Genomic DNA, 26,029 nt, shown 5'->3' on the forward strand with positions numbered 1-26,029 from the left:
TTGCCTGGCGTAATGAAGGAAGACGCGTGGCTGCTTCCAATAGCTCTAGATTCTCCTCAAACTGAGAGCGGGTGTCAAATACCTCTGTGGGACAGTCGTTGTCCACGTTCCGGTGTGGAAAGATGCGCAGGATAGCGTGTCTGCAATCAAGAGTTCTCTGCCTCGCTTGTAGATGACGTGCATGTTGTATCGCTGTAAACTCAAGAGCATCCGTTGGAGTTTGCAGTATCTCTTGCAGTGACTTGAGAAAAAATCATCTACAGTGACTTGTGGTCCATATGAACTTCAATGAGGCATCCATACGTGTACTGGTGAAACTGCTTCATGCCATACCAAGGAGCTCGCGCTCAATTGTGCATAGCACGTTTCTGCATCCGTGAGGGCTCTGCTAGCATACAAGACTGGCTGACCCTGTTGCAGTAGCCCGTGCAAGGGCGTTGCATTGGAGGACGGTAGGCTCTGTTGGGTCAAAGAATTTGAGTATGGGAGCGCTGGTTATGGCCGTTTTGATGGTCTGTAGTGCGTAGTGCGCATTGGTGGTCCACTACCAGGCAGTGCCTGGTCGTGTGAGAAGACCCATATCTGACAGCCATGGTAGGTAACAAGCCAGGTAATTGATCGTACCCAAAAACCTTGAAGCTTTTCCATGTTTGCTGGTTGTGGCATATCGATGATTGCTTGGACTTTGGCTGGATCCGGCTTGAGGCCTTGAGCTGTAAGAATATGGCCTATGTATGTGACTTCCTGCTGTCATAGGCGGAGTTTTGCCTTATTTAGCTTGAAGTTCTTGTGTCTGCAGCACTCTAGGAGACTTGTGAGATTCCTGTCATGATCCTTGATTGCAGTCTCGTGGTCTGGGCCCTCTCATGTGATCAAGATATCATCAGCAATCACATGTACAGACATTCCAGTGCTTGGTTGAGTGCTCGCTGAATTATTTTGATACCGGCAAAATGCCAAACGGTAGCCTCAGCCATCTATATTGACCTCAAGGGGTTCCAAACGTGGTGAGCAGACTATTATCCGTATCCAGAGCAAGGTGCCTGAATCCGTTTTGCACATTGCAGACTGAGAACACCTTGACATGTGATAGTTGTGGTAGTAGTTCATCAATGATCGCTGTAGAATAGTGTGGTCGTTTGAGAGCTGCGTTCAATTGTTTGGGGTCTACACATATGCGCAAGGAGCCATTAGGTTTCTTTACCACCAAAATTACAAAGACCCAGTTGGTTGGTTGATTCACTTGTGCAAGAATGCCAGCCACCTTGAGCCGCTGAAGAGCAGTGGCTGTTGTACAGCTATGGATTTGATGTACCGGTAGCCGGATTGGTTGGGCGGTTCCATCAATCTCGAGATGAACGGTGCCTGGAAGACGACCAAGTTTCCCGTCAAAAATATCTGGATACTGCGGCATGACATGTTGAGATGTGGCTAGTGCTGCTAGACAGCTTAGTAATATGTGCTGAATATTTTCAAAGCAGACTCGCATAAGATTCATCTTTTGAATTGATGGGGTCCATGACAACAAAGTCGTCTTGATAGGTTTGCTCCCGTCTTGGGATTGATGACCGTAGTGGTGACCTTTCCCAGATGTTCAATGACGGAGGTATCATACAGTGTCAATCGTTGCCTTGTGTGCTGAATCTGTAGCTTTTGTGGTATGTCTTGCTTTCAAATGATATTACAGGTAGCACCCGTGTTCAGCTGAAATTTAACTCTCTGTCCTCCAATGCGCAGTGTGGCATAAAGCTTCCATGGGTAGGGGTTTCATTCAGCACATTTATGTGCTCTCACGTGAGCACTACTGTCATCAGGTCGTCATAGCTGTCATCCTCGTCAACCAAGTGGGGCTGTATTGCATGAACTGCTGCTTTGTTTCTGGAATCACACACTAATTCCCAGTGATTGCGCTTGCTGCAGATTTTGCATTGGCGGCCAAAAGCTTTGCAGTTGTCTCGGCCTCGTGGATGCTGTAGACCACAATATGCACACTGGACTGACATCTTTTCTCCCTTCTGAGTCCTCAAACCGTTGCCTGTTCGTTAAGAGTTCTTAGTATTGGCTTTTACCAGATGGAGCTGAGGTGGTTCCACTGTGGTGATGTCCCTTAGCTGGGCAGTTGCAAGCTCCGAGGCCCTGCAAGGCGCGATACAAGCGGAAAAAAATAAAGCTGACTTCTGCAGTAAGAACTTCCTCACTGTGTCATCCCTGATACCACAAACCAAGCAGTCCCAGATCATGTCGTCAGTCAGAGCTCCATAATCGTATGTTCGAACCAAGTTTTGCAAGGCCATAAGGTAGGAGTCAAAAGACTCACCTAGCTGCTAATCCCTGTGGTTGAACTGGAAGCATTCATAGGTAAAATGTTAACCTTGCCGACAAAGTAATGCTCCATTTTTGTGAGGACGGTATCCATATTTGCCTTCTCTTCCTCAGTATCAAACGAAAGGGTGTGGAAAATCTCTAGCGCATCTTGACCAATACACATAATTAATTAATTAAGGTAGCCAAACAATACTCGTGGTACTGAGCACAGAGGCCAGACACAATCTCATAAGAGTTCCAAATTTGGTGCCATCAATGCCAGCTACTGGATTGATTGCAGAACTCACCTGAAGCAGAAGTGGTAACGGAATAGTGCCTTGTATCACCTTTGGGGCACTGTTGGCGGCATTATGAAAGCTAGGATGGATCGCTGCTGCCGCTGCCAAGACGTAAGAGCTTCCTTCGCATGTTGCTGCTTCCTCAGTCATGCTGTCGGGTAAAGTAGACTCCTGACACCATGTAACACGCTGCTATACCTCTGTGTAACGCACTGCTTACGAGAACGCTTACTATCTTGCCAACTCACTACATACATGCACACTAGTCTACCCAACGTTACACATGTCCCCGTATACGTGTTTACACACCATCTACTCTCTACAGACACTTAATTAAATTGGATGAAATGGAAAGATAAGAGGCCTTTAAGAAATGCAAATTAGTCATAATTCTTAATTAACTTGACTAATAAACAAACTATTCTGGATATCCATCAGTTACATTTCAACTCCTAACTTTAATAAATATAAATACTAGTACAATGTCATGTACCTACTTATTTAGTAATTGTTATTGTCGTGTATCTCACTTTGTTAACGTCAAATGCTGTAAATAGTCGATCTCCCAACACAACCGGCAGTTGGAAATGATTAGAGAAGTTCTCCCTGTTAAGCAGATGACCTGCCCTACAGCCATCTTGTGAGTAAATCTCATTAAATCGTGAAGTAATCTCAGACAATTGCAAATCCGACAGTTGACTCGTAGCACGTTCAAACGCTTCTGCTAGTTCTCTACTGCCACTCTGCCCCATGCTTTAGCAACAAACGAAGACCTAAAGATTTTGTCAACGCGCGTGTCCGTAAACGAAAAGATCACGTGATCACGTGGTCGGTGTCTGATCGTCACGTGACTGTTCGCCGAGGATCATGGGGCTCTGCAGTCAAACGCATCTTGTTGTTTACTCTACGACGTTGTTCATTGTTACGTGTGTTGGTAAGTGAGTCATCTTGAGTTATATTTCTGTATTCTTGAGCTCTCTGCTAAATTAAATTTTCATTTTTCAGCTCTCTACTATTGCCTCGCAAATGTTGGCTATCGATTCGACATAGGATGGTAAGTATGATTTTATAGGAGACTCTTTCTTGGTTTGGTGATGTGGGGTCCTATTGGGTGCATATTCACGTGACTGTCTTGATCAGGTTCCTGACGTCCGTACCTCCTTACATGTGGGCGAGTATTGGAATAGGATTGAGCATTTCACTGTCCGTAGTTGGAGCGGCTTGGTGAGTCAATTGCAACGTTATATTCGTTTTAAGTAGGCTATACCGTAGGTTGTAAGATTGTAAGATGGATAACTGTAGACTTCAAAATTGAATATAAGTTCTGAAGGCATGTGTTTGTAACAGTTCAGAAGTCGCTGATTTTACTATCATTTGGTGCAGCAGGGTTTCTCTATTAGTCAGACGTGTAAACTATAGAGAGACAAGATCCAACTGTGAAGTCTAACATAATGATTGTTCTAATATTTACGATGTAGGGGCATCTTTACAACCGGTGTCAGCATTGTTGGTGGAGGGGTTCATGCTCCTCGTATTCGAACTAGGAATCTTATCAGGTTGATTTTACTTGAAGAGTAATTGAGTTGACTTGAATTTGTGGTGTCTGTCGTAGCATCATCTTCTGTGAAGCAGTAGCAATTTATGGGATAATTCTTGCTATTGTATTGAGTCAGAAGATGTCTGTAGTAAGCGAAAAGGCGTTTGAAGACAACACAGCCGATTACATATTTGCTGGTGAGTTATATACATTGTATAAACTGTGTTGGACGTTTGCTGTAGGCTTGGTTTCCTGAAGAGGCAGTAGATGTGCAACACATACAGTTTTTAGTTTTGTATATTCAAACATTACACACCTTTGTTTGAGATTTTAGTTGAACGTCTCATCACCTCAAAGACAGTTAGTTGAAGTAACATGCAGATTGAATTGAACAGACGTTTGACATACAATCAGAATGCAACCAAGGCAGGCATATTTAAGGAGTTTGCTGTATTTACTATTTTAGTGGTAATTGGCACACTGCCTGAACTGCCCAATGCTATAGTAGTTCTCGCATTTGTTTCAGCAGGAGTTTTTGTACTAGCTTATGAAATGGGAGAAATGACTTTGAAGTGTGGACAGTACTTAGGATACCGTAGAAGTGGGAGCTTCTACATAGATAGTGCATGTGATCAGCTTGATCTTCTATTGGACATCGGTTTAGTTAAAGCTGTAGAAAGGTGTCAGACCAGAAGTAAGAGCTTTTTGGCTATGGACTAGATAGATAGGAAGTCAGCAAAGGAGTCGGAACTCTAAATGGTAGTTTCAAGAATGTAATTTGTGACTTCTCAGTCTTATTCTGCTGTTGTCGTTGTATTCACTCAAGCGAGAGTTTTGTCTCTAGCATCTTCATCTTAGACTCTTCCCATAAAATAACGTCATGATCGTGGAGAATAACATCACTTCCACAAAAACGACACACCTTTCGTGACACAGGGATGCTCGCACACACAAGCGGCCCAGTGAGCCGGCTTACCCCAACTGCAGTGGGCACATCTTTGCACTCTACTACCAGTTGTGGGAAATAGAAAATGACGTACAGTGGCTGGCGAGTGCAAGTCACATCCACATACTCTGTTAATTGAACAAATAAACTCCAACACATCTCATTTCAGTCTGCCAAAGTCTCACTTCGGGCCGTCGGAAGCAGTCTAGGCAAAATCCGTCTCGGACGGTGTTTTAGGATGATTGGAGAGTGGCATCGTGCCAATCAGCACATTCCATACAGAAAGAAGCAGGTGTTGGCATATACACATTGTGTTATCTTGTGGATTGGCACATTCAGACACCACAATGATATGTAGTTATTCTAACTGGAGTATTTGTAGTCATATGAAATCTATTTGTAGGTGTTCATTTACTGTTAGTTTGTCATTACTAGACACAGCTAGTAGATAGTTAATTTGTCATAGAGAACTGCTGCACTTCCTAGTTTGTGTGCTAATTCTGTATTATTTGTTTTGTGATTTATAGGTTATGCAATATTTGGCTCTGGCCTCACAGTTGGTTTCTCTAATCTAGCATGTGGAATTTGTGTGGGAGTAGTTGGAAGGTAGTATTTGACATTGAAGTAGTATTTGTTTTATTTACCAAGGGCTTTGTGTTTAGTGGTGCAGCTCTTGCGGATGCTCAGAATGCTTCCTTATTTGTGAAGGTATAATGAGACAGGCAGACTGTGAATCAAGTAATTTGTTGGTTGCCATAATATCTATAATGTTTGTAAGAACGTGTACCATGAAGGTGCACAACACTTACTTTCTGGTGCTACTCGTACAGTTAAGAAAGAGAATCGACAAACTGGTTTATTGAAACAGAATACAAATTCTAGAGACAGTAAATCTTAGACAGACACTCCATTGATGCATGCCGGGCTAGGTTGCTCTTTTCTTAGCAAACTTGAAAAAATAAATCTGCATGTCAACTATTAGGTTGAGCTATATTGCAGTCAAATGTTGATGTGGGAGTATCTAATGAGGAGACTCACTGGAGGACATTGTTATCTGACTGTAGAAGTAGACTTTGGTGCATATGAAATGCAACGATGTGGAACTTTTTTATGCCAGACACTGAGATCTAACAACTTTGTGTGTTTGGTTGGGAAAGAACAGATAAGTCTGTTCAGTACACACAAAAAATTAGACATTTTAGTTCTTCATATGGAGCAATGCAATGCTGTCATAGAACTTTGTCACAGAAAAGTTTACTAACGATGCAACAGAAATGTGATACGCATCATTAGACATCTACACCAAACTGATTGTCAAGACGTGAACTTTTGAGTGACTACAGGATTTGAATATGTTTATTTATATGTGTACAGAATGTATCACACTATATTGAGCCCGTCTAGACTCCTCAACTCTAATAACAACGTCAACCATGATTTTAAATTTTTGATGCTGGGACTTATACGTAATAGTGGTCCAAAAACATTTATGTCTATGAAACCAGTCAAACCTTTGCAATCATTACAAGGGACATATTGTTTTCTTGATAACGGGAGCGTCATTTTGTCTTTCAAGTCATTCAGTGCTACCACTTGGTGTTCACTTGTTCTGTGCTTTTTGTAGATATTGATTGTTGAGATTTTTGGAAGTGCAATTGGTTTGTTTGGAGTAATATGTGCTATCATTCAGGTTTGCTATTCTGCATCTGTCTTCTGCTGATTGCTTACTTATGATTTGTCTTGTAGAGCAACAATGCCAGTTTCTAGTTCTTACACATCTTAGTATGACTATATTGAATTAGCAGTCATTTGCCATGTGCAGATATTTGGGAATTTGTTGTAGCACTATCATAGACTTGTATAAACGTATTGTGAGGTGATGTATTATAGATATTTCGAGTTTTCTGTGGTTGTCTTTGTTGTGAAGTCATGTGCTATTTGTCATAAGCTGAAGAGTCTCGCTTGTCATGTACCTTTTTTATCTTATGATGCATAACAGTTCCAATGACAGGTGTAAGTGATAGTAGAACCGTAAATCAAGCAAGAATCTGTGCTATGTGCTTGAATGTGGTGTGTGTGTGTGTGTGTGTGTGTGTGTGTGTGTGTGTGTGTGTGTGTGTGTGTTTGTGTGTGTGTGTGTGTGTGTGTGTCTGTCTGTCTGTCTGTCTGTCTGTCTGTCTGTCTGTCTGTCTGTCTGTCTGTCTGTCTGTGTCTGTGTCTGTGCCTGTGCCTGTGCATACGTGCGTGTGCATGCATGGGTGTGTGCCTGTATGTGCATGCACCCATCCAGTGTTCTTATGAGATACTGCCTCTTCATGAATATGAGACTATCCCAATATATATCTGGATAGTGTCAAATTCCAAAATGGATCTAGCAGTTGCAAAGTGTTTATTCATTTACATGTGGCATGCATGAAAATGTCTTTTTTTATTTACAATTGTATGGTATCCCACAGATTGGACAACTAGTTTATCAATTTGACAAACGTGGTCAAGTAGTTATAAAGTATTGCTAGTGATTACCAATAGTTCATTTGGAACAACTCACAGTTCTGGTAAACCTGATCAGGTGGCTCTTGTTGTATACCACTGTTCTGGGTGTGACTATAACATTCTCTGATGTTCTACAGTCACTACAGTATTTTCTGCTGAGAGTGCATGCAAACATCATATTTAATCAGAAACACTAATTCCACACAGATAAGGTAAAATTTAAGACAGCAATTTTCCATGGAAACTATTGTCAACCCAATAATCGAGACGACATACTGATGATGTTCACAAGAATCAGAATACTGGAAATTCAAAAACTGTTCATCATTCAGTCAATTACCAAGCAAATCAACTGAAAAAAGATCAACTCAATTAATTAAGTTAAATATCCACGAAGAGTTTCTTCACATCTTCAAAAACTTCTTCAGGTGAAGCCAAAGATGAAACAGTCCTCAACAGACCCATTCTCCTATACTTCTCTATAATAGGCTTCGTTTCATTTTCATGTACAGCAATGCGTTTCTTGAATGCATCTACATTGTCGTCTACACGTCCTTGTCCTCTCTTCAATGCTCTCTCCAAACACACGTCATCAGGACAATCCAACAACAAGACAAACTTTAAATCTGCCGCACCATTCATGTGTTTCTCCCAACCCTCGTAGTTGTTTTCATTACGAGGGAATCCATCAATGACAAACCGGTTCTTGTCTCCGTTCTTCTGCATCGCTTTCTTGATCAAATTGATTGTAATTTCTACAGGTACAATGCTACCGACTTTTATGTGACTTTCTATTAGAGCTGCGTCGTCAGACCCGCTCTTTCTCTCCTCTCTTAGCAGATCACCAGCTGATAAGTGAACAAATCCAAATGTAGACACGATTTTCTCGCATTGTGTGCCTTTTCCTGAACCTGGACTTCCCAAAACAAACACGACAACAGGTTTTGCAGCTACGCTCATTACAAAAGACGCAAAACGGCAAGCTAGTACAACTGGCAAGGCCGCAATTTTGTGCACATACGGGCTTTTCTTAAAACGTTAAATCCGGGACGTCAACAAGGTAACTAACCCGGACGTTGCTACCGACCACCGTGAACAATTGGCGTGCTGCACAGGGAAGAACGAAATGACAACAGTTGGAAAGAAGAAGCGCGTTTGCTATTACTACGACGGTACGATGTTTGTAGTTGGGGTTAGCTACGTGTAGCATGGGCCGCTTGAGGGCAACATGAAAATTGATCCCGTGAACGCGATACCAGACACAGGATTACTGACACGCTGTCTTTGCAGGCGACATTGGAAACTACTACTACGGTCAAGGACATCCAATGAAACCGCATCGCATCCGAATGACACACAATCTACTTCTCAACTATGGATTGTACAGAAAAATGGAGATTTATGTGATGACATTCTAGAATGTTGTTTACTTGCTGTACGGTTTGCTAAGTTGTATGATTTATTTCGTATAGCGTCCTCACAAGGCAACCATGGAGGAGATGGCCAAGTATCATTCTGATGATTATGTCAAGTTTTTACGAAATATCCGTCCTGACAATATGAGCGAGTACACCAAGCAGATGCAGAGATGTGGGTTTGAGTTGACAAATGTTTTCTATCTTGCTATCCTGCTTGGCAAACAACAAAAAGGGATGTGTAGTGTCATTAGCATTACTTGATTTAGTGTTATGTCTAATGAAGCAGGTTTGAATGGGTTAGCTGTAATAATGGAGAGCTGGTGTCTAACATCACATTACTGAACTAACTCACTTGGTGATTATCTTGAGGGCAAGGACTATAGTTGTGTGTCACTGAAGCCTAATTTCAGATTCTTTGGTGTTTCAGCAGACAACTTCAGTCAGTCTTCTTTCTTCAAAGCCATTAGAGCGCAGAAACCAAACCTTGATGCACTGAGATTCAGTTAGATGATGCTTACTGTTAAGATGGCTACAAAATGGGAGAATTACCAGGAACATTTATCATGTTACCAAGTGTGCAATCTTTTTTATTGAGTGATTTTATTAGAATGAGAGCTAAAACAGTAATGTATAGGTTTTTACTGAATTAGCAACTTTGGTATGGGTCTTGCAAACTAATAACTAAATCAATATTTGCCATCGTTGTGGGACACACTTATGAAAAATGGACAGTACAATGCAGTTTAAGAGACGTATATCTGTGTAGATATGCATTACTGAGTACTTATAATAGTTAGATGCTGTTATGTTACATGTAAGTTTAACTTTTGTGTAGGTGTGTTTATAATGTATGATTTGTAGAGCGTACGGTCTTGTCTAGGGCTTTTACCCAGAAAAGCCAGTTGTTTTCCTTTTGACATTTTTGTTGTTGCTTGCAACTCACAGTGCCATCTAAACTTGAGATTTAGCAATTTTTATGGTGACAGACAAGTAGACGGAGTACTATATGCTATGGAGTATCCATACACATAAACTTTAGGCACACGTGTTTGTATGTGTTTGTGTTTTTGTGCAGCACGATTATCTTACTAGTAAATTTGAATTGCAGTTAATGTTGGAGAAGATTGTCCTGTGTTTGATGGACTGTATGAGTTCTGTCAACTGTGTACTGGAGGATCAATTGGTATGTAAGCCTATCAAGGCGGTAATATAGTGTAATGATAAAGATGAACTTCAGAAGGATATATTCATTGTTTGCTTATTGTTTGTTTGCTCGCTTGGCAGTTTTTGATGTTCTAATGTAACCAAGGCAAATTGTCTTATTTCTTTATACCTGTAGCTGGAGCTGTTAAACTCAACAAACAGCAGACAGACATTGCAGTGAATTGGTCTGGTGGCCTTCATCATGCGAAGAAATCTGAAGCATCAGGATTTTGTTATGTTAATGACATTGTGTTGGCTATTCTTGAGCTCCTCAAGTAATTGTTATTGAAATTCCTTTCAAAGGAGCTATCATGTGTGGTTTGCTTCAACTTAGATATAACCAGCGTGTGCTATATATTGATATCGATATTCATCATGGAGATGGTGTGGAAGAGGCTTTCTATACAACTGATCGTGTCATGACCGTGTCCTTTCACAAGTATGGCGAGTACTTTCCAGGAACTGGAGACCTGAGGGTAAGAAATAGTATACCTTATTGTGACATTACTTTGAATACTTGGGCCACTGTCAGTATATAGTATGTCACTGAAGATATCGTATGTTTGTTCACTGATTGATTGATTTGAATCTTAATGTAAATTTGAAATTCAATGTTGCAGTGCTTCTGTGCACACTTGTCCAGAGTCAGGAATTAATTTTATGAAACCAAGGGGCTAAAGTGAAGGAATTGGTAGATACTACAGTGCAGAAAATGTTGTGATGCTTGCTGGTTGTTTCATTCACTTAGTTTTCTGTTGTGTGTTGAAGACAAGGACAGCCTTTGTGACTTTATTGAAGTAGAAGTAACCAAGAAAGTGGCTACTAGACTGATTTGTTTATTGATTGTTATTAGCAGCTGACATACTCACAAAAGTGAATGTGTTGTAGTGGGTGCTCACCAGTCAGTCTATGAATAGTTGGAAATGCAAAGAAAAGGGCTGGCTGTGTGAGCTTCGATAGTTTGAAGTCAAGTTTATGCAAGAAACCGACATAAATTGGCACTGTAGATGAAGCTTTGGGCATGCAGTTATTGGGATGTTTTGTTGTAGGTAGAGCAAATTACCACAACAGCAGGTAGTATGTTTCTATATTAGGATAATGTGTAGAACAAACTTATCAGGTTGCGGTTTAGTAGTGAAACTAAGGTGTATCACATGACTTGAAGTTCCAGTGGCGATTGCTGCACTACTAAATGAAAGTATAGTGTCCAGTTTGACAATGTGCAGTACTGTTGTGTGTTAACATCTCTTTTGGCTATTTACATTACATTTCTAATGACAGAATGTCCAACAATTTTAATGGATATAGTCTCACTTTTTGCATTTGCTTAGAAAAAAACGGTTAGCCAGTTACATGTGCTCTATGTAAGTGAAATCTGTGCAATAACATACTGGTGAACAAGATCACCTTTGTTTCTAATGTTAGGCTTCCCTCCTGGCTCCATTGAGACTACTTAATTAGACATAATGTAGTAGCACAAGCACTGTTATAGTATCTGTTTGGGTAGTGAATGTGTGACTATTGTGTAGGATGTAGGTGCTGGCAAGGGCAAATATTATGCTGTCAACTTCCCTTTGAGAGATGGGATAGATGATGAGTCGTATGAGCAGATATTTCGTCCAGTAAGGTTCTTGTGGCTTGCTTTGAGTGAGTGCACTTTGCTGCTCCTGGAAATATGCTTTGTTTTTGTTGTCAGATGGTAGCCAAAGTGATGGAGATGTATCAACCTAATGCTGTTGTTCTTCAATGTGGTGCTGATTCATTAGCTGGTGACAGATTGGGTTGTTTCAATTTGTCATTGAAAGGTAGTGACTATTTTATGTTTTATGTTGTTCTATTTGCATGCTGTGCTCTTTATATTGTCATAGCTGACATGCATGATAAACATTTTTGGGGAGTTTGTCACATTTGTCGTAATTAATGTCATTCCAAAAAAGGATCAATAACATTTGGAGTGGAGTGTGAAATTTTTGGATCTTAATGTTAAAGAGCAGCTGTGACAACCTTGATGATGCATTACGTAAGTAGGTTGTTAATTAATATGTGAAATCATGAGCTATGACCAGTCCGGCCAGTTTTAGTAAAATATTAATTATTTCATTAGCTACACCTTTAAAACAGAAGTTGGCGCCATGGTACATCTGGCAAAAATCTATTTTTTACTCATGGCAATACTCGTATGCCTACCTAGTAAAGTGCACTACATTGCCCCACTCTTTAGTGCGTGCTAGGCCAAACAGGTCATCATTTGCTTCCTACATCCTGGAATTGATAGACAGTAGTTGAATGGTTGATTGATATGGACACAAGTGTGTGACAGAGACTGAGTGGTTTGGCACAAAGCTGTAGGACTGTGTATATCACTACATAGTAGTCTTACATGTAGAAGACGCTCATGCTTGGGAAAGACTGTTTTTAGTGCGTGGAACTTGAAAGTAGTGATTCTAAGTAGTAAGTTTGCCGGGAGTCTGACCATTATGCGTAATAAAAGCTGGCACTACTATCATTATGTGCTGACACATCACTTGAAACGAAACAAATCAACTGTGTTCTGGTCAAACAAGTAGCTACATTCATCTCACTGTCAGCAACACCAGCAGTTGACAAATATTTTAGATGGCCAAGATTTCATAGTTTGCGTTTACACACAGTTTCAAATAGTAACTTATGTGTCTCAGTGTGGTGATTGATGTATTACTGGTTGTTGCAATTAATACTGACGTACAGGATCAGATGTATGTACAATTTGTGATATTGTCAGTGAGTACTGGTATATATATGTCTATACTTTTATTAATTATCTTTTTCCATAGGCCATGCAGCATGTGTGGACTTTGTAAAGACATTCAACTTGCCACTTTTGTTGTTGGGCGGTGGTGGCTATACTATTCGAAATGTTGCTCGATGCTGGACTTATGAAACATCCAAGGCTTTATCAGTCGATGTTGCTAATGGTGAGTGGGACAGGAAACTGTACAATCTTTACAGTTTTTGTTATTACTTTTTTTCAGATTTGCCATACAATGATTACTTTGAGTACTTTGGTCCTGATTTTAAGTTGCATATTAGTCCATCAAACATGAGCAATCAAAACACACCGGAATATCTTGACAAGATCAAGTCAGTAGTTGTTAATTTACTTTGTAAATTTGCAAACGTTATTAGTGCAGTTATGCTGGACAAACATCTAACAGACAGACAAATAGATGAGTGGATGGACAAACAGGGAAATACGAGTAGACGGTAGATGGACAGCGTAGTGTATAGTATTATTATATTTTCAGAACTCGACTATTTGAAAATTTGAGGCTCATACCACATGCTCCTGGAGTTCAAATGCAACGTGAGTTGTTATTAATCAGTGATACTGTCATTGTGATCATAAGTTGTGATCATGGTCACAAATTTAGTGCAACGTTATCTAACATATTGATTGTATATACATGTAGCTGTTCCCAGTGATGCAATTGATGAAGACAGTGATGATGACCAAGCTAATCCAGACAAAAGGATATCAAGTAGGAAGCATTTGGTTTTTGACTTGTAGGAGTAATGGCAATGGTTAATTATTAATTAGCTAAATGGTTGATCAAGACAATACAGATAGAAGGGAGGGCAGCATTGTGTAGGGATAAGTGATAAAAGAACTTCCTTTCATTATTCCTATTTGTGAGAATGGGTTTGAAATATAGTAGCTGGCTGTGGGACCTGGACACTTACTGGCAGTGGTCACATGTTGCGTAATAAACTTCCGTTTGTGCACATAATTTCCACTTTCGGATACTATATTTAGTAATAGCCATCTTCACACTAGTGTGAACAACCGCTTAGGTAACTAGATCGTAGTTACCAAACTATGAATATAACTATCGTTGCATAACTACGCCATAATTAGTAGTGTGAACACAGCCACTGATATGTAAATTTGTTGATGTTAATTGGTGAGTTATTGTTGTAATTGGGTAGCTATAGTATGATAATGATTATTGCAGGTGTTGTGACTAAGCAAATCAATATTCATGTTGGGTGTGCAGATCAAATATGCACTAATCTCTTTGTATAGGAATTGCCGGTATTCATCAAAGCAATTAGTAGCCTAATTGGATTGCACTGTGACCAAGATGTTGTTTACTCTCTTTATCCTCATTTTGTGTATATTGCATTGCACAAATGGTCATTGAGGTTGTTTGTGTGGGTTTTATGAGGTTTTTGGTATTCTTGTGACTTTATAGCATGGAAAATGAAGATTTTTAATTTTGCAGTAAATATAGTGGGAGAGTAGCACAGAGAGCTTACACTGAAACAGATTAAAAGTTTATCATATATTGTTAGGATTTAGGAAGCAGTTATAAATGAATGGTAATGTTGTAGGTCGTGACCGAGACAAACGTAGAGATCGTGATGAAGAATTTTCTGACTCAGAAGATGAAGGGGAAGGCGGTCGTCGTAATGTTAGCAAGACTGGAGAGATGAATGGGACATCAGAATATTCTGTTGATAAACCCAGAGCAGTTGAATCATCTCAGGAGGGTGTAAATACACAGTCAAGTGAGGAAAAGCGACTGAAGTCTCAAGGAGATGCAGCAACAGAAGGTAGTGATCAGGTCATCAAACCTTATAAAGCTGTTGTTGGAGAGCTGGCGGGACCTTCATTGGGACCACCTGGTACAGAGGAAGGCAGTGCTGAGATGACATCCAAAGAAGAGATGGAGAGAAAGGAGGAGACAGTGCATGAAGCAATGGACACAACTACGGTTGAGACAAGGTTAGTTTTATTAGGTTAATTAAGAGTCTTTCAGAATCACTTTGCAGACAATTAAATTCTGCACATCAATTTTCAGTTATGAGCCATAAGAAACGGGACATTGTAAAGTTAGGAGACTTGGCAAGTAGCATATTCAAGACATAGGGGTTAACTTAACTGACTTCCGGTCTGTGGGCTATTTGGCTGGCTGGCTGATTGGCTGACTATGTCTGTTGCCGTCAGGAATGCGCCATGCTCTTACTTTGGTCCAATCAAGGAGTGATATTGTAATTGACTGTAGATGTCAACCAGAAACAAAGGACAACTGCCAATCAGATCTGCAGAACATTCATGAAAGAGTTTTTACCAGAACAGTGTAATTCATGTTTGCAAATGCCAGGTCTTGTTGGAAATAGACAACAGAATTTACCTGTCTGCAACTGCTAACGTGAAATCAATCGCTTTGTGACCTACAGCTTCTACACGAGGACCTAACATTGTGTAAAGTAACTATGAGCGATATTTATGTCTCGTATGTGATAACTGTTATTACTGTACTTGACGACTACAGACTTATTACAGACTTTGAGGTCACGTGAAACAACGGTCACTTTGTACTATTTTAGATAGATTTTCTAAGGTTTCTGTTAGGCTATCATTATTGCAGCTTGGGGCAGTTGACGGCTGTTGCTATGTGGACAGTCTACTGTTCATTGCATAATTTACACTGCACAAGCTATTTACTAGTTCTTTTGGAGGACAAGCAATTATTTTAATTAATGCAGAACAATTATTGCAAAGAAGTCATATAATTGCTCGATTTTTGAAGTGCATACTTTGAGAGACTAAAGGATACTTTATTTGGATATTGCTGAAGGTGTAAATGACTTGATTCAAAGTAGCAGTCTCTGCATTTGTAAGTAATGAATACCTTAGGCTGTGACTCCACTTGTTGCTCTTTAAACATGTTTAACGTTAAACACGTTGACTCTAAACATGTTTAGTAGACAGCGTCTCCACTTGTCCATATATTCTGGGCTATTAAAAGAATTATCCGGGACTTTGTTGTACCTCGCAAATTTGTTTTATGTGCATCAGACAGTTGGAGATCGTCTTCTGGTTATCTGAAGAACAATTAGAGACACACAAGTCTCTGTCTTCGCCGAAATTGCTCTCTCCTGGCACTCAGCATCAGTCTACGCACTCTGACATTGCATGATTCTGTCTTCTTCCAATAGTCTCCAAAGAAAGAGAAAGAACAGTGCGAAAGAACTAACAACCATGGTGGTGGAACGCGCGTTACTACCACATGACCGTTAAACCACTTTCGTTAAACTACCTCTGAAACATGTTTAGCAAAAGCTGTTTAGGTTTACAGTTAAACAGGTTTAGCGCTAGTGGAGATGAGATTATTCTTAAACATGTTTAGATTGTAGACATGTTTAAGCCCTAGTGGAGACGTGCCCATAGTTATCATTGCAGTTTGGACCAGTGGTGATCATTGTCATTGCAACAGCTTGGAATCACTCTAAAAGGCAATCTAGATTTTTGGTGTGATTATGTCGATAACAGTGGGTTACTGTGATCTATACTGGCTCTGTATGTTTGCACAGAATGTCTGAGTGAGAAATGTTAGGATACTTGTTAACTCAGGGTGATGACATTGCAAACTGGCAACATGTAAAACAAAGAATGCGGAATGGAGTGGAATTGGAAACAGAACATGGAATAGAATGCGCATGTGCCATATGTCTGCATATTGATGCAAGCTCACAATTTTTTAAGACACAGACACTGAGACAGTATCCATACATCCATACATCCATGATACAAGATGCATGAGAAGCATCCGGCCTAACAGATCACCTCATTGGCAATGAGTGGATTATGCACTCTGAAAGAGGGTAAAAACCAGATATAAGCCCGAAGTAGAGTCAAGAAATACTTTAGTGCTGCCTTGCCCATATACTATGGTAGCTTCAGCAATGATTAAATTCTTGCAACAGAACAGTCTAAGGAGAATTCTTCTAGCTTTTATCCCTTTTGCAGAGCATGAGGTCTCAATTGAATCGCCTGTACCTTTGCAGCCATTGTGTCAAGGCACGTTGACAATCCCTTTGAACACAAATCCATTTTATCAAGAGCTGAAAGACACCCCTAGCTACTGGGATTTAAACCTCAGGAAATCTCTTCACTCCCAAAAACGAAATCGTCTGTTAAGATCACTGTGGAATTGAGTTAAAATCGGCAGCTAAACCGATTAACCTTTGAAGCAATGAGCCTCGTATTCCAACTGATATTTATAGCCAGCTCTCCATGCACTGTCCATCGAGAATACGTTTGTATGTTATATTTGGACTGAATCTCTAAAATGTTATAGAATATGGCTGATTTGCTCGTTAGTCAATTGTGTTGTTCATTCCACAGCAATTGTTGTGTTGTGTTCATTATAGACGATACATGTAATTGTTGTGTTGTGTTATTTATTTATATAATAGTAATTTACACAGTATAACTGTTGTGTTGTTCATTATCCATGCATGCAATGTTGTATCATGTACTGTTTTTGGTAGTGCTGATGTATGGATGTATGGATACTGTCTGTTTCTTAGATACGCAGTTCTGACTCACGTTCCAGGTTGCACGTTTCACATTCCATTACAGATTCTTTGTGAGCTTGCATCTGTACGCAGACATGGCACATGCGCATTCCATTCCATGTTCCTTGTTTTACATGTTGCCTTGTAGGCTGGCTGAACTTTCTGTTGTGTGATCACAGCACATTTGTGTTATTAATGTTTCCAGGAGATAAGCCACACACTGAATTAGAAATAACTAGGTAGAGTTAGAGTTAATAACTGGGAACAATTATGTAGGATTACTAATGCAGAAATTGATGTATCATATTAGCTTCTTCCTTTGTTTGAATCGTTTGTATATATCATTGGCTTAAACATGGTTTGTTGGTACAGTGGAGAAACTGCAGCTGTGTCTGCTGAAGGAGATGAAACTCTGCCAATGGAAGTTGAGCCAACTGAGACTTTGACAAAGACTAGTGGTGACAGAGAAGGCAATACAGAAGCGTCTCCTGATTCTGGGAAAGGCTCACAGATTGGACAAAGTCAACGAAGTGATCAGGAATCTGGCAAAGGAGATCGACCAGCATTTTCTGGTCAACCAGATATATCGGAAACTACATCTCAGTCATTAGGAGACGCTACGTCTAGCTGAGTTACTGTTTTATTAATAATTATTGTAGGAGGAATTGTGAGGCTGTTTTACAGTGCAATAAGTGCACTTACCGTTGTAGCAATATACTTGCACCTTATCCAACTGCTGCTTTTTGTACTGTCAAAGTTGTACGCGTGTGTGCACTCATTCTGTATTGTAGCAACTTGATAGGTTGAACTACCACCAGTTGTATAATAAAGTGCGCTGAATTTTTGTCAAAAACTAATGGCAAATGTTTCTTGCAGTTGTAAACCAAATTATGCTTGTTTGCGTATGAAACACTGTCCTTATAGTTACCTTAGCGTCAATTTGGTTGATGACAGCAGCTGAGTTATTTCTACTTACCAAATCATGTACACCATGACATGCACATCATATGCAGCTTATTAGTTGGCCTATGGTTCCTTTCTGTTTCTGTCAGCTGTACATGTGTGGGAGGTTGTGGTGTATCTCAGAAACGGTCTTGGCATGAATATTATTTATTAACCCATCACAGAGTGGCCGAATGGTCATTGAAACAAGAAAGGGCTAGGACGATGAAGACAGATTCTAATTGGACACATGAAGACCACAAGCAATGAGACACATCAAACTAACAATAAACATAGTCTAACATCATTTCAAACAATCAAAATACACAAACAATATCTATGGCTAGCTATAGATGCAGACTAAGATCGGCAATTCTGTGTGTTTGAGAGACAAGATTGAAACCACATTTTCCACTCAAATTAGACAAGATAGACATCATGAAGAGTGAGGCTCATCTCGAACTCACTCACTAAGTCTTTTTTGAACAGACATAATTGTTCTTTCTACTTGACATATAGTTTCGTTTTAACTATATCACTATCAATTTTAAAGGTTGTTGTGTTGTGTTCGAGAAAAAATAAAAACAGTAAATGAAACTAGTGTCACTAAGCTAACAAAACAATTTCTTGAATTATATTTTGATATTTAATATGAATAAATTTTAGTGTATCTTTTCACTACTCAAAAGAGATGAAGATAATAAATGCATCCCCACCAGTGAACTAGATTGTACAATAGAGATATTTGCGCTCTCAGAGTGCTGTCTAGTTGTAGTTTGTGTCTTCTAGACACACGTTTAGACCACCCCAATTATACAGAGTTTGTGATAAAGATTTGCCTACTACTGCACTGTGTAGTGACGTCTCTACAAATGTGACACATGCCTACATAGAACTGACAAATTTCACACATGGACGTTACAATTTCAGCGGCACATTAACAGTTTGACACTCTAAGAATACAATTTCACAGAAACGTCGGCTTCAACTACAGAAAAAGCGTCAAAATAAACCGCATCGTGTGAAAGGCCACACATTGGTGAAGATTCCCACATTAGGACCTGCTGCGGAGGTTCTAGACATATGTCACTGATGTCACAAAGTAAAAGTGTCACCTCCTCAAACACCTGGACAGTAACTCAGTGACTACACATAATATCATGTAGCTACACTGTACCGTGTGTATGATCTCAGCTTATCCTGGTACCAGATGGTTTATCCGGGATTTCTAAGGCCTGAGCGCGGGCAAGTCTAGTCATGTTTGTGTTGAGCGCAACTGTTTCATTCTAAACGAAGAGAAGAAGATGCGACGTGTATTGGCTCGCGGCCATGAAGACCGGCACAAGACAAAGCAAGTGCAGGTGCTACTAGTTGACCAGTTTTGTCGCCTGTTTTCTATTTTATCTGACGTGATACTAACACATCTTATGACGTGATACTAACACGTCACACAGTTTTCTTTCATAACACAATACTGTACCTTCATTTTCTCTTCAGCCTTTTGCTTTAGAGAATGAACTCCATGAGGGTCATTGCCAGGATATTTTGTCGGCATTTTTATTACACAAACTCATTCTCTAGAGTCTGTTTTGTGACGAAAATACCGCCACTAGAGTGTATGGGACCCTAATAGTGTGATGTCCTCAATAACAAACTCCACTTCCTCTGTTTCAGCTGATCGTATCAGCTGATCAGCGATGACCGCAAACTTCCTGTCTTATCTTACATAAGCTACGTAATCAGGAAGTCGGTGTTTATGAAAGTGACTGCGGAATTCCACTGACATTCTTGACCTCAGACACCGTGGCGTATAGGGGAGATTCTATTCACGTGATTTTATCACGTGAAGGCGTCAAAACAGAGGGCGTACATCCTCCAGAATCTCGCATCTGTGCATACATATTGAGCAGCTTGCTGCGTGTAAGCTATTGAATGGTCTAAGCGCCAGCTGATGTATTTGTGATCAATTTGAGTGTGTAGTAGATGACCCATGTACTCACTCCTACACATATCCTAATCATATGATTTGAACAAACAGAGCCCACTTACTCTGGTAGGAAGGAAGGATTCTTGACGTACCATTGAACTGTATGGAGTGATAAGTTTGGAAACAGTTAGAAACATTGGAGACCACAAATGGATTGTTGTCTAGCTAACGACCATCTAAATTCCAGCTATACTCTGTAGTGTGTGGGAGTTGCAACACAACCGGTTTGTAACTCCTCACGTCATTATCAACCAACTAGACGTCTTCACTATGCGTGAAGCAGACAGCTGGAACAAAACATTGCAGGCGAGCGAGACCTTATCGTTTCCTTTGTCCCTATTAGCGAAATTATCGCCTGTGAGTCGTTTGCTAGTCAACTACCTTTGGAATGTCGGAGGCTGCACCGAACAAGGAAATGAAATTAACGCTACGTGACTGGTGCATTCGTCGCACGTGACGCTGCTTGCTTTGAGGAAAGAAGGAGGAACGGGAAGCATCTAGTAACCTCTACTACTTGCGGTTTTGATGAATAAGTGTGACACCTAGTCAATCCCCATTCCTTATGTGAGCGAGTAGGTCAATCCCGCCAAAGGTGAATTAGCAGGCGTGGCGAAGACAGCTATGTATTGCCCTATCAGATTAAAGCTCGTTCTTTTTTCCTGCTGCAACTCCGACGGAAGGTTGTGGCTGTGAGCGAGCCAGCCGCCTCTTGCACGGTCATCTGCATGGTAGACAGTCACCACAGGCAAGGTAAAGCGGGTGGAACATAAATATCACGCCGGCAATTCCTCTCGCATGACTAGGGAAAGCGTTTCCTGCTTGTGTGCTACATTGTCGTCATTCTAGTGAGGAATGAAAGCGTGTGTCTTCCGTCAGCGTCTCCACCAGCGTCGTTGCTCGACTCACTGGCTTTTCTTCGCGCTGCGCTGCGAGCGAGTGAGAACGAGATTTGTGAGGGGCGTCGAACAACTGCACGACGACCTTGCGGCTCCAGTTCGTGCAGAGATAACGTCTACGCGTCTTACTCCGTTGCTATTTCGCTCCCTCCCGATTTGAACTGTCGCATCGGCACTCGTGTGTGTGAGCTCGTGTTTTAGAATGCTTGTTATATTACACTCGTATGACCCTGCCCATCACCTTCGTCACCGGCCGGTCACTTATTAGCTCGACATTTCGTACTGAAAACGATTCTCTTATCTAACGATGTGCTCTTTGGTTTTCAGTGTGCGATCTCAATATGCTGTGCGTACAGAAAAGCCACATGGAGGACGAGTTTGAAGCCTGTCAACCCTACTGTGTGACGAATGTCGAGGACGGTCGCTACTGGTCTGATACGCTGTTGTCAGGTGAAGACTTCTGGACGAAATTCGAGATCCCGCTCACTCCACCGAGGTCGCCTTCTCGACGAACTGGCTGCGTGCCGTCGACCGCAGATAAGTTTGAGATGCTGCTCGACACGAAAGGCGGACAGTGGGATTACGGCAGATTCGACTACGACAGTTTGCCCGTAACAAAATGGAGAGACTACATCATACGCAACGACTGCATGTGGGGAAATGGCTGCTCGCTGGGCGAGAAAACCAGATCTCCGGCCGTTAGCAACACGTGTTTGGACACGCTGTCAGGAGAGAATGAAGATAAAGTGGAACATGATGATACTATCGCCTCATACAGTGCGGTCGAATGTATCAATCCGTCGTCGGTCTTGCCGTCTGTCTCTCCGCTTACCGACCACAGTCACTATGTTGCAAAACACCTGCCAATCGTCACACCTACCACCTCGTCGGCGTGCAGCTCGGAAACCGGTACTAGTAAGTGTTGCGAGCACTTTGTTTGTTCGTTTGGGTCTGTGTCTTGACTGTACGGCATGAGTCGATTGGTATGTGAAGCGGGTGTGTGTGTGTGAGAGAAGTAAGTGAGCCCGACTTCCTGTTTTATGGTTTCGTTGGCATTACGTAATGTTTTCTCCTCATACGCGGTCTGATTGTTTGATTGTAATCGTTTACCAATCAATCAACTGTCTCACTCTACTGATTTTCTAGAGGAAGAGATCGATGTGGTGACGGTAGAGAACAAACCGAAACGTCGATCATCATCTCCCCACATCTCTCTTTCCGCAGCTCCACCATCCAAACGACCAAGAACCACACCTCCTCCCAGCCGTCCTGCAACGCCCCTTGCAACTCACCAAGCTAAACCGCGTCGCGACTGTCAACCGCGTATCTGCAGTGCTGCATCCTCGTTGGCTGGCCAGCGTCGTGTTTCCGTACGTAGAAGTAGTTCACGAAATGAAGACTCGGAGAACGAGTTGGAGAGCAAGAGAACGACGCACAATCATCTAGAACGGAAAAGGAGGAATGATCTCAAGTCTAGCTTTCAGGGTCTTAGAATGAATGTTCCTGATATAAAAGACAATGAAAAAGCTCCCAAGGTGGCAATACTTAAAAAAGCATCTGAACACATCATGGAACTTAGGAAAGATGACGAGAGACTAGCTGCTGAACTTGCAAAAGAAAAACAAAGACATGAAGCTCTTCTCAAGCAGTACAATGCCTTGAATCAAGGTGCTGTATGTCAGCTAGGCATGTGTTAAGAATTGTTACTTTTAATTGAACAAAATTGATTCTATTGTTACATGTACTGCATGGTGTATTGCAATGGCGTTGAACTCTTTTGGTGGCTCAGTTGCTCTCCACATTGGGTTTGCTAACTTGCAGAAGTGACATAGATGTTACAGTTTGTCACATGAGTTAGTCTTCACTGTTACTGTTGCTGACTGATAATTAAACAAATTAAAGCAGTCATATTCACTCACTTTTCATTTCCGCAAACATGATCAGTTTGTCCACTTTCTCTTTCTGGATGGGATGCTACTAACTAGTGAGTCTACTGGCTACAATATCACACGAGTTTGATAGGAGAGACTTCCCTGAACAAGTGAAATGTAAGGTGAGTCTTGCTTTCACTGTACTCTATGTCCACATTGAGGAATTGAAGCTGAAAGTGCGACAGGTCATTAGCCTGTAATTTCTGGTAGCTACTTGTACACATCATGCAGGTAAGATGAGTAAGTTTTGAGCATGTCTCATTTCCTCTTTGTTTCATTTTCAGTGGTGTAACTAACACACGATGGAGATAGTGATCATGTGCCTACGTGTACTAAAAGTAGTAGTATTGTACTCATGAGATCATATGACAGTTGTACATGTACCCATTATAGCTCTGCCTAGGAGTCAGTTCAAATGACAGTCCTGGTACCCTCTATTATAACAAGTTCAAATGACAGTTGTACTAAGTAAACGTATTAGACAACAAGGCTGTCTCCCCAATGTATACGTCATAGTGAATAGTGGTAAGGTAATTAGTAAAGCCGAGGTTCCGGTTCTTAGCATTTACGTGTCTAGAAGTAAAGGAAGCATCAAATAACACATGACATATTTTAAATGTAGATCCACTGTTTCAACACTGATGATTATACGTAGTAGAGCATCCTTGCATGGCTGTACAGTAGACTCGACCCGGTCTCGTTCGCCGTCGTCATTCCCGGATAGTCAACCCTCGCCCACTGACGTCACTAAATGCTGCGCACTGTGTGCCAGATGACAATCAGCACTTACTGTAAAATACACTTAATAAAATACACTTAATGAATCTAGTGACTGTATTGTGTTCTAATAAGTCTGTACCATAATCTAGATCCGTACACTTGATTGAAATTTACTTTCCGTAGACATATTTTTATAATTAATTTAATTAATTATTATTACATTTTATGATTAATTAATTAATTATTATTATTATTGCATTTTTATGATTAATTAATTTATTATTATTATTACATTTTATAATTAATTAATTAATTACTACGTTCATTTAGCTCCCCCATAGTATCTGATCTACTGACCTCCTCACATACCGTAAGCATGAGAAAAAGCCTGTACATGTACAAGTGAAAGTTCAAGAATAAGAAACAAAAGTTGTCACGCAGTGAAACTTGTTTAATTAATTAATTAGACTGTCTTGGAATGTATCTGACTTCTTCAATTTAGCAGATTCATCTGACCTGATGATGTAAACCTGCTTATCTATTAGTAATATAATCTATTAGCACCACTCTACATAACTACATGCATGTCACAAAATAGTACGCGATAACAACACACTTCACTAAATAACAATGCCAATTGTTCCTAGTGCCGACATGGTGAAACTTGGGTGCCTGATGCAGTTAGCTTCTTCCTCATTTTTTCATGATTTGTTAATGAAGCAAGAAGACCACCTTCATTCTTAGGGGTGATATCGGCAGAGTAATCTATCTCTTCTCCATCCAGCTTGGTCATCTTCCCACCAAGGGCTCGAAGAATAGCATCACCAGAACAAATATCCCACTTCTTGATGCACGTCACATGAACATAGCCATCCACCTTGCCCCTAATCACCTGCAATACTTTATATCCTGCTCCTCCAGCCAGAACAACTTTTGTTGCTAATCCAAATGCTTTCCTTGCAGATGCATTGACTGCCCCGCCATGTGAACGAGAAACAATTAGACTAAGATGATCCATAGAAGCTGTAATTTCCCTGGTTTTAGTCAAACTAGCAGACTGTACCAATCCTTCAGAACCACCACGGCCAACCCATGCCCATGTTGTTTCAGCAGGAAATTCAGCAGAAAAATTAGGGTGGTGAATCACTCCGGCCACTGGTCGACCATCTACTGTAATGCACACCATTACAGTAACATATTGCAGCAACTTCTCAGTATATTCCTGTGTTGCATCTAACGGATCTATCCACACCGCCACTCTCGACAATTCAACGTCATCCTGCATTGATATCTCCATCACTTCTTTCCGATCGACATTTGGAAAACTTACATCAAATTCTGTCTCTTTCTCGTGCTCCTCTGAAACATATGTAATGCCAGGAAACGCCTTCACCAGTCCTTTAACAATGGCTCTATGTGATGCCATGTCACCTTTCGTCACATATTCCTTAGCTCCCTCAACTGTTTCACCCTTTACTTCTTCACCAAGACCATCAGACGTTCTTACTTCAGCAACAACCTTCCCAGCTCTCTCCGCTAAATCTATTGCAGCAGACAAGAGCTTGCCAATGCTAACCTTCTCTCGAGTTAGTGCATGAAACAGAACACGATCTCTACTGTAGAGAAAGAGAAGCAACACGCCAATGGAAACTGTTAACACAATTGCAAAAGGAGACAGTCGTATTCTAGCTGCCATGATAACCTTCTTCACCGACAACTCTGTCATTCAGCATGTACTGTATGTACAACCAAAACCTGACTGGCAATCTCTGGTACGTACTGACTTTCGCGTTCGTGCTATAGAGCTGTTGTCGTTGTCTGTACCTACTTCACCTTTTGTCACAAAACGCATTAATAAATGTCTAACATGTGCATTCACTTGTAGCCATACTTGTGCGTGTGTTTCGGTTACGAACACAGCGAAGTTTTCTCGATGACGTCAAGTCGTACTGTACCAATGACGTCAAGTCGTACTGTACCAATGACGTCGGCGACGCCAAGATCCACTG

The 26,029-nt window shown here is 40.9% G+C and overlaps 6 protein-coding genes across 12 annotated transcripts in view; 3 read left to right on the plus strand and 3 right to left on the minus strand.

Moving 5' to 3' along the window:
- Positions 1–3,400, minus strand: part of LOC134183839 (trafficking protein particle complex subunit 12-like) — a 26,585-nt gene extending 23,185 nt beyond the window's left edge. For all 3 annotated transcript variants that reach the window (XM_062651404.1, XM_062651405.1, XM_062651403.1), the window contains exon 1: positions 3,134–3,400. In XM_062651404.1, the coding sequence (XP_062507388.1) occupies positions 3,134–3,355 (222 nt within the window). In that variant the 5' untranslated portion in view covers positions 3,356–3,400. The remainder of the gene's footprint in view (positions 1–3,133) is intronic.
- A 27-nt stretch (positions 3,401–3,427) lies between these two features.
- Positions 3,428–6,991, plus strand: LOC134183118 (V-type proton ATPase 21 kDa proteolipid subunit c''-like). Its single transcript, XM_062650585.1, has 9 exons — positions 3,428–3,537; positions 3,609–3,657; positions 3,744–3,827; positions 4,082–4,159; positions 4,216–4,337; positions 5,614–5,692; positions 5,749–5,794; positions 6,711–6,776; positions 6,833–6,991. The coding sequence occupies exons 1-9, from the start codon at positions 3,471–3,473 to the stop codon at positions 6,851–6,853; spliced, it is 612 nt and encodes a 203-aa protein (XP_062506569.1). The 5' UTR covers positions 3,428–3,470; the 3' UTR covers positions 6,854–6,991.
- An 888-nt stretch (positions 6,992–7,879) lies between these two features.
- LOC134183783 (UMP-CMP kinase-like) lies at positions 7,880–8,597 on the minus strand. The gene has a single exon (XM_062651365.1). The coding sequence runs from the start codon at positions 8,537–8,539 to the stop codon at positions 7,961–7,963; it is 579 nt and encodes a 192-aa protein (XP_062507349.1). The 5' UTR covers positions 8,540–8,597; the 3' UTR covers positions 7,880–7,960.
- A 59-nt stretch (positions 8,598–8,656) lies between these two features.
- LOC134183782 (histone deacetylase 1-like) lies at positions 8,657–18,401 on the plus strand. The gene is made up of 14 exons (XM_062651364.1): positions 8,657–8,751; positions 8,870–8,982; positions 9,052–9,169; positions 10,106–10,180; positions 10,337–10,475; positions 10,535–10,676; positions 11,730–11,822; positions 11,897–12,005; positions 13,014–13,154; positions 13,212–13,320; positions 13,485–13,543; positions 13,650–13,718; positions 14,572–14,965; positions 17,917–18,401. The coding sequence occupies exons 1-14, from the start codon at positions 8,706–8,708 to the stop codon at positions 18,173–18,175; spliced, it is 1,866 nt and encodes a 621-aa protein (XP_062507348.1). The 5' UTR covers positions 8,657–8,705; the 3' UTR covers positions 18,176–18,401.
- Positions 18,402–19,748: 1,347 nt separating this feature from the next.
- Positions 19,749–23,283, plus strand: LOC134183165 (myc proto-oncogene protein-like). Of its 3 annotated transcripts, none has more exons than XM_062650644.1 (3): positions 19,749–19,847; positions 21,697–22,284; positions 22,516–23,283. In XM_062650644.1, the coding sequence occupies exons 2-3, from the start codon at positions 21,711–21,713 to the stop codon at positions 23,064–23,066; spliced, it is 1,125 nt and encodes a 374-aa protein (XP_062506628.1). In that variant the 5' UTR covers positions 19,749–19,847; positions 21,697–21,710; the 3' UTR covers positions 23,067–23,283. The 3 variants fall into 3 exon arrangements, with proteins under 3 accessions (XP_062506628.1, XP_062506626.1, XP_062506627.1); XM_062650642.1 differs by lacking the exon at positions 19,749–19,847 and adding an exon at positions 21,075–21,223; XM_062650643.1 differs by lacking the exon at positions 19,749–19,847 and adding an exon at positions 21,076–21,223 and having other exon boundaries at positions 21,697–22,278.
- A 1,254-nt stretch (positions 23,284–24,537) lies between these two features.
- Positions 24,538–25,998, minus strand: LOC134183506 (inositol monophosphatase 3-like). 3 transcript variants are annotated; one of them, XM_062651065.1, is made up of 3 exons: positions 25,912–25,982; positions 25,805–25,853; positions 24,538–25,739 (listed from the first exon to the last, which is right to left on the minus strand). In XM_062651065.1, exon 3 carries the CDS (start codon positions 25,714–25,716, stop codon positions 24,664–24,666), a length of 1,053 nt encoding a protein of 350 aa, XP_062507049.1. In that variant the 5' UTR covers positions 25,717–25,739; positions 25,805–25,853; positions 25,912–25,982; the 3' UTR covers positions 24,538–24,663. The 3 variants fall into 3 exon arrangements, with proteins under 3 accessions (XP_062507049.1, XP_062507048.1, XP_062507047.1); XM_062651064.1 differs by having other exon boundaries at positions 25,801–25,853; XM_062651063.1 differs by having other exon boundaries at positions 24,538–25,853; positions 25,912–25,998.
- Between the last annotated feature and the right edge of the window lie 31 nt (positions 25,999–26,029).

Source organism: Corticium candelabrum, chromosome 8, assembly GCF_963422355.1.
Source record: "Corticium candelabrum chromosome 8, ooCorCand1.1, whole genome shotgun sequence".
Classification (NCBI taxonomy): Eukaryota; Metazoa; Porifera; class Homoscleromorpha; order Homosclerophorida; family Plakinidae; genus Corticium; species Corticium candelabrum.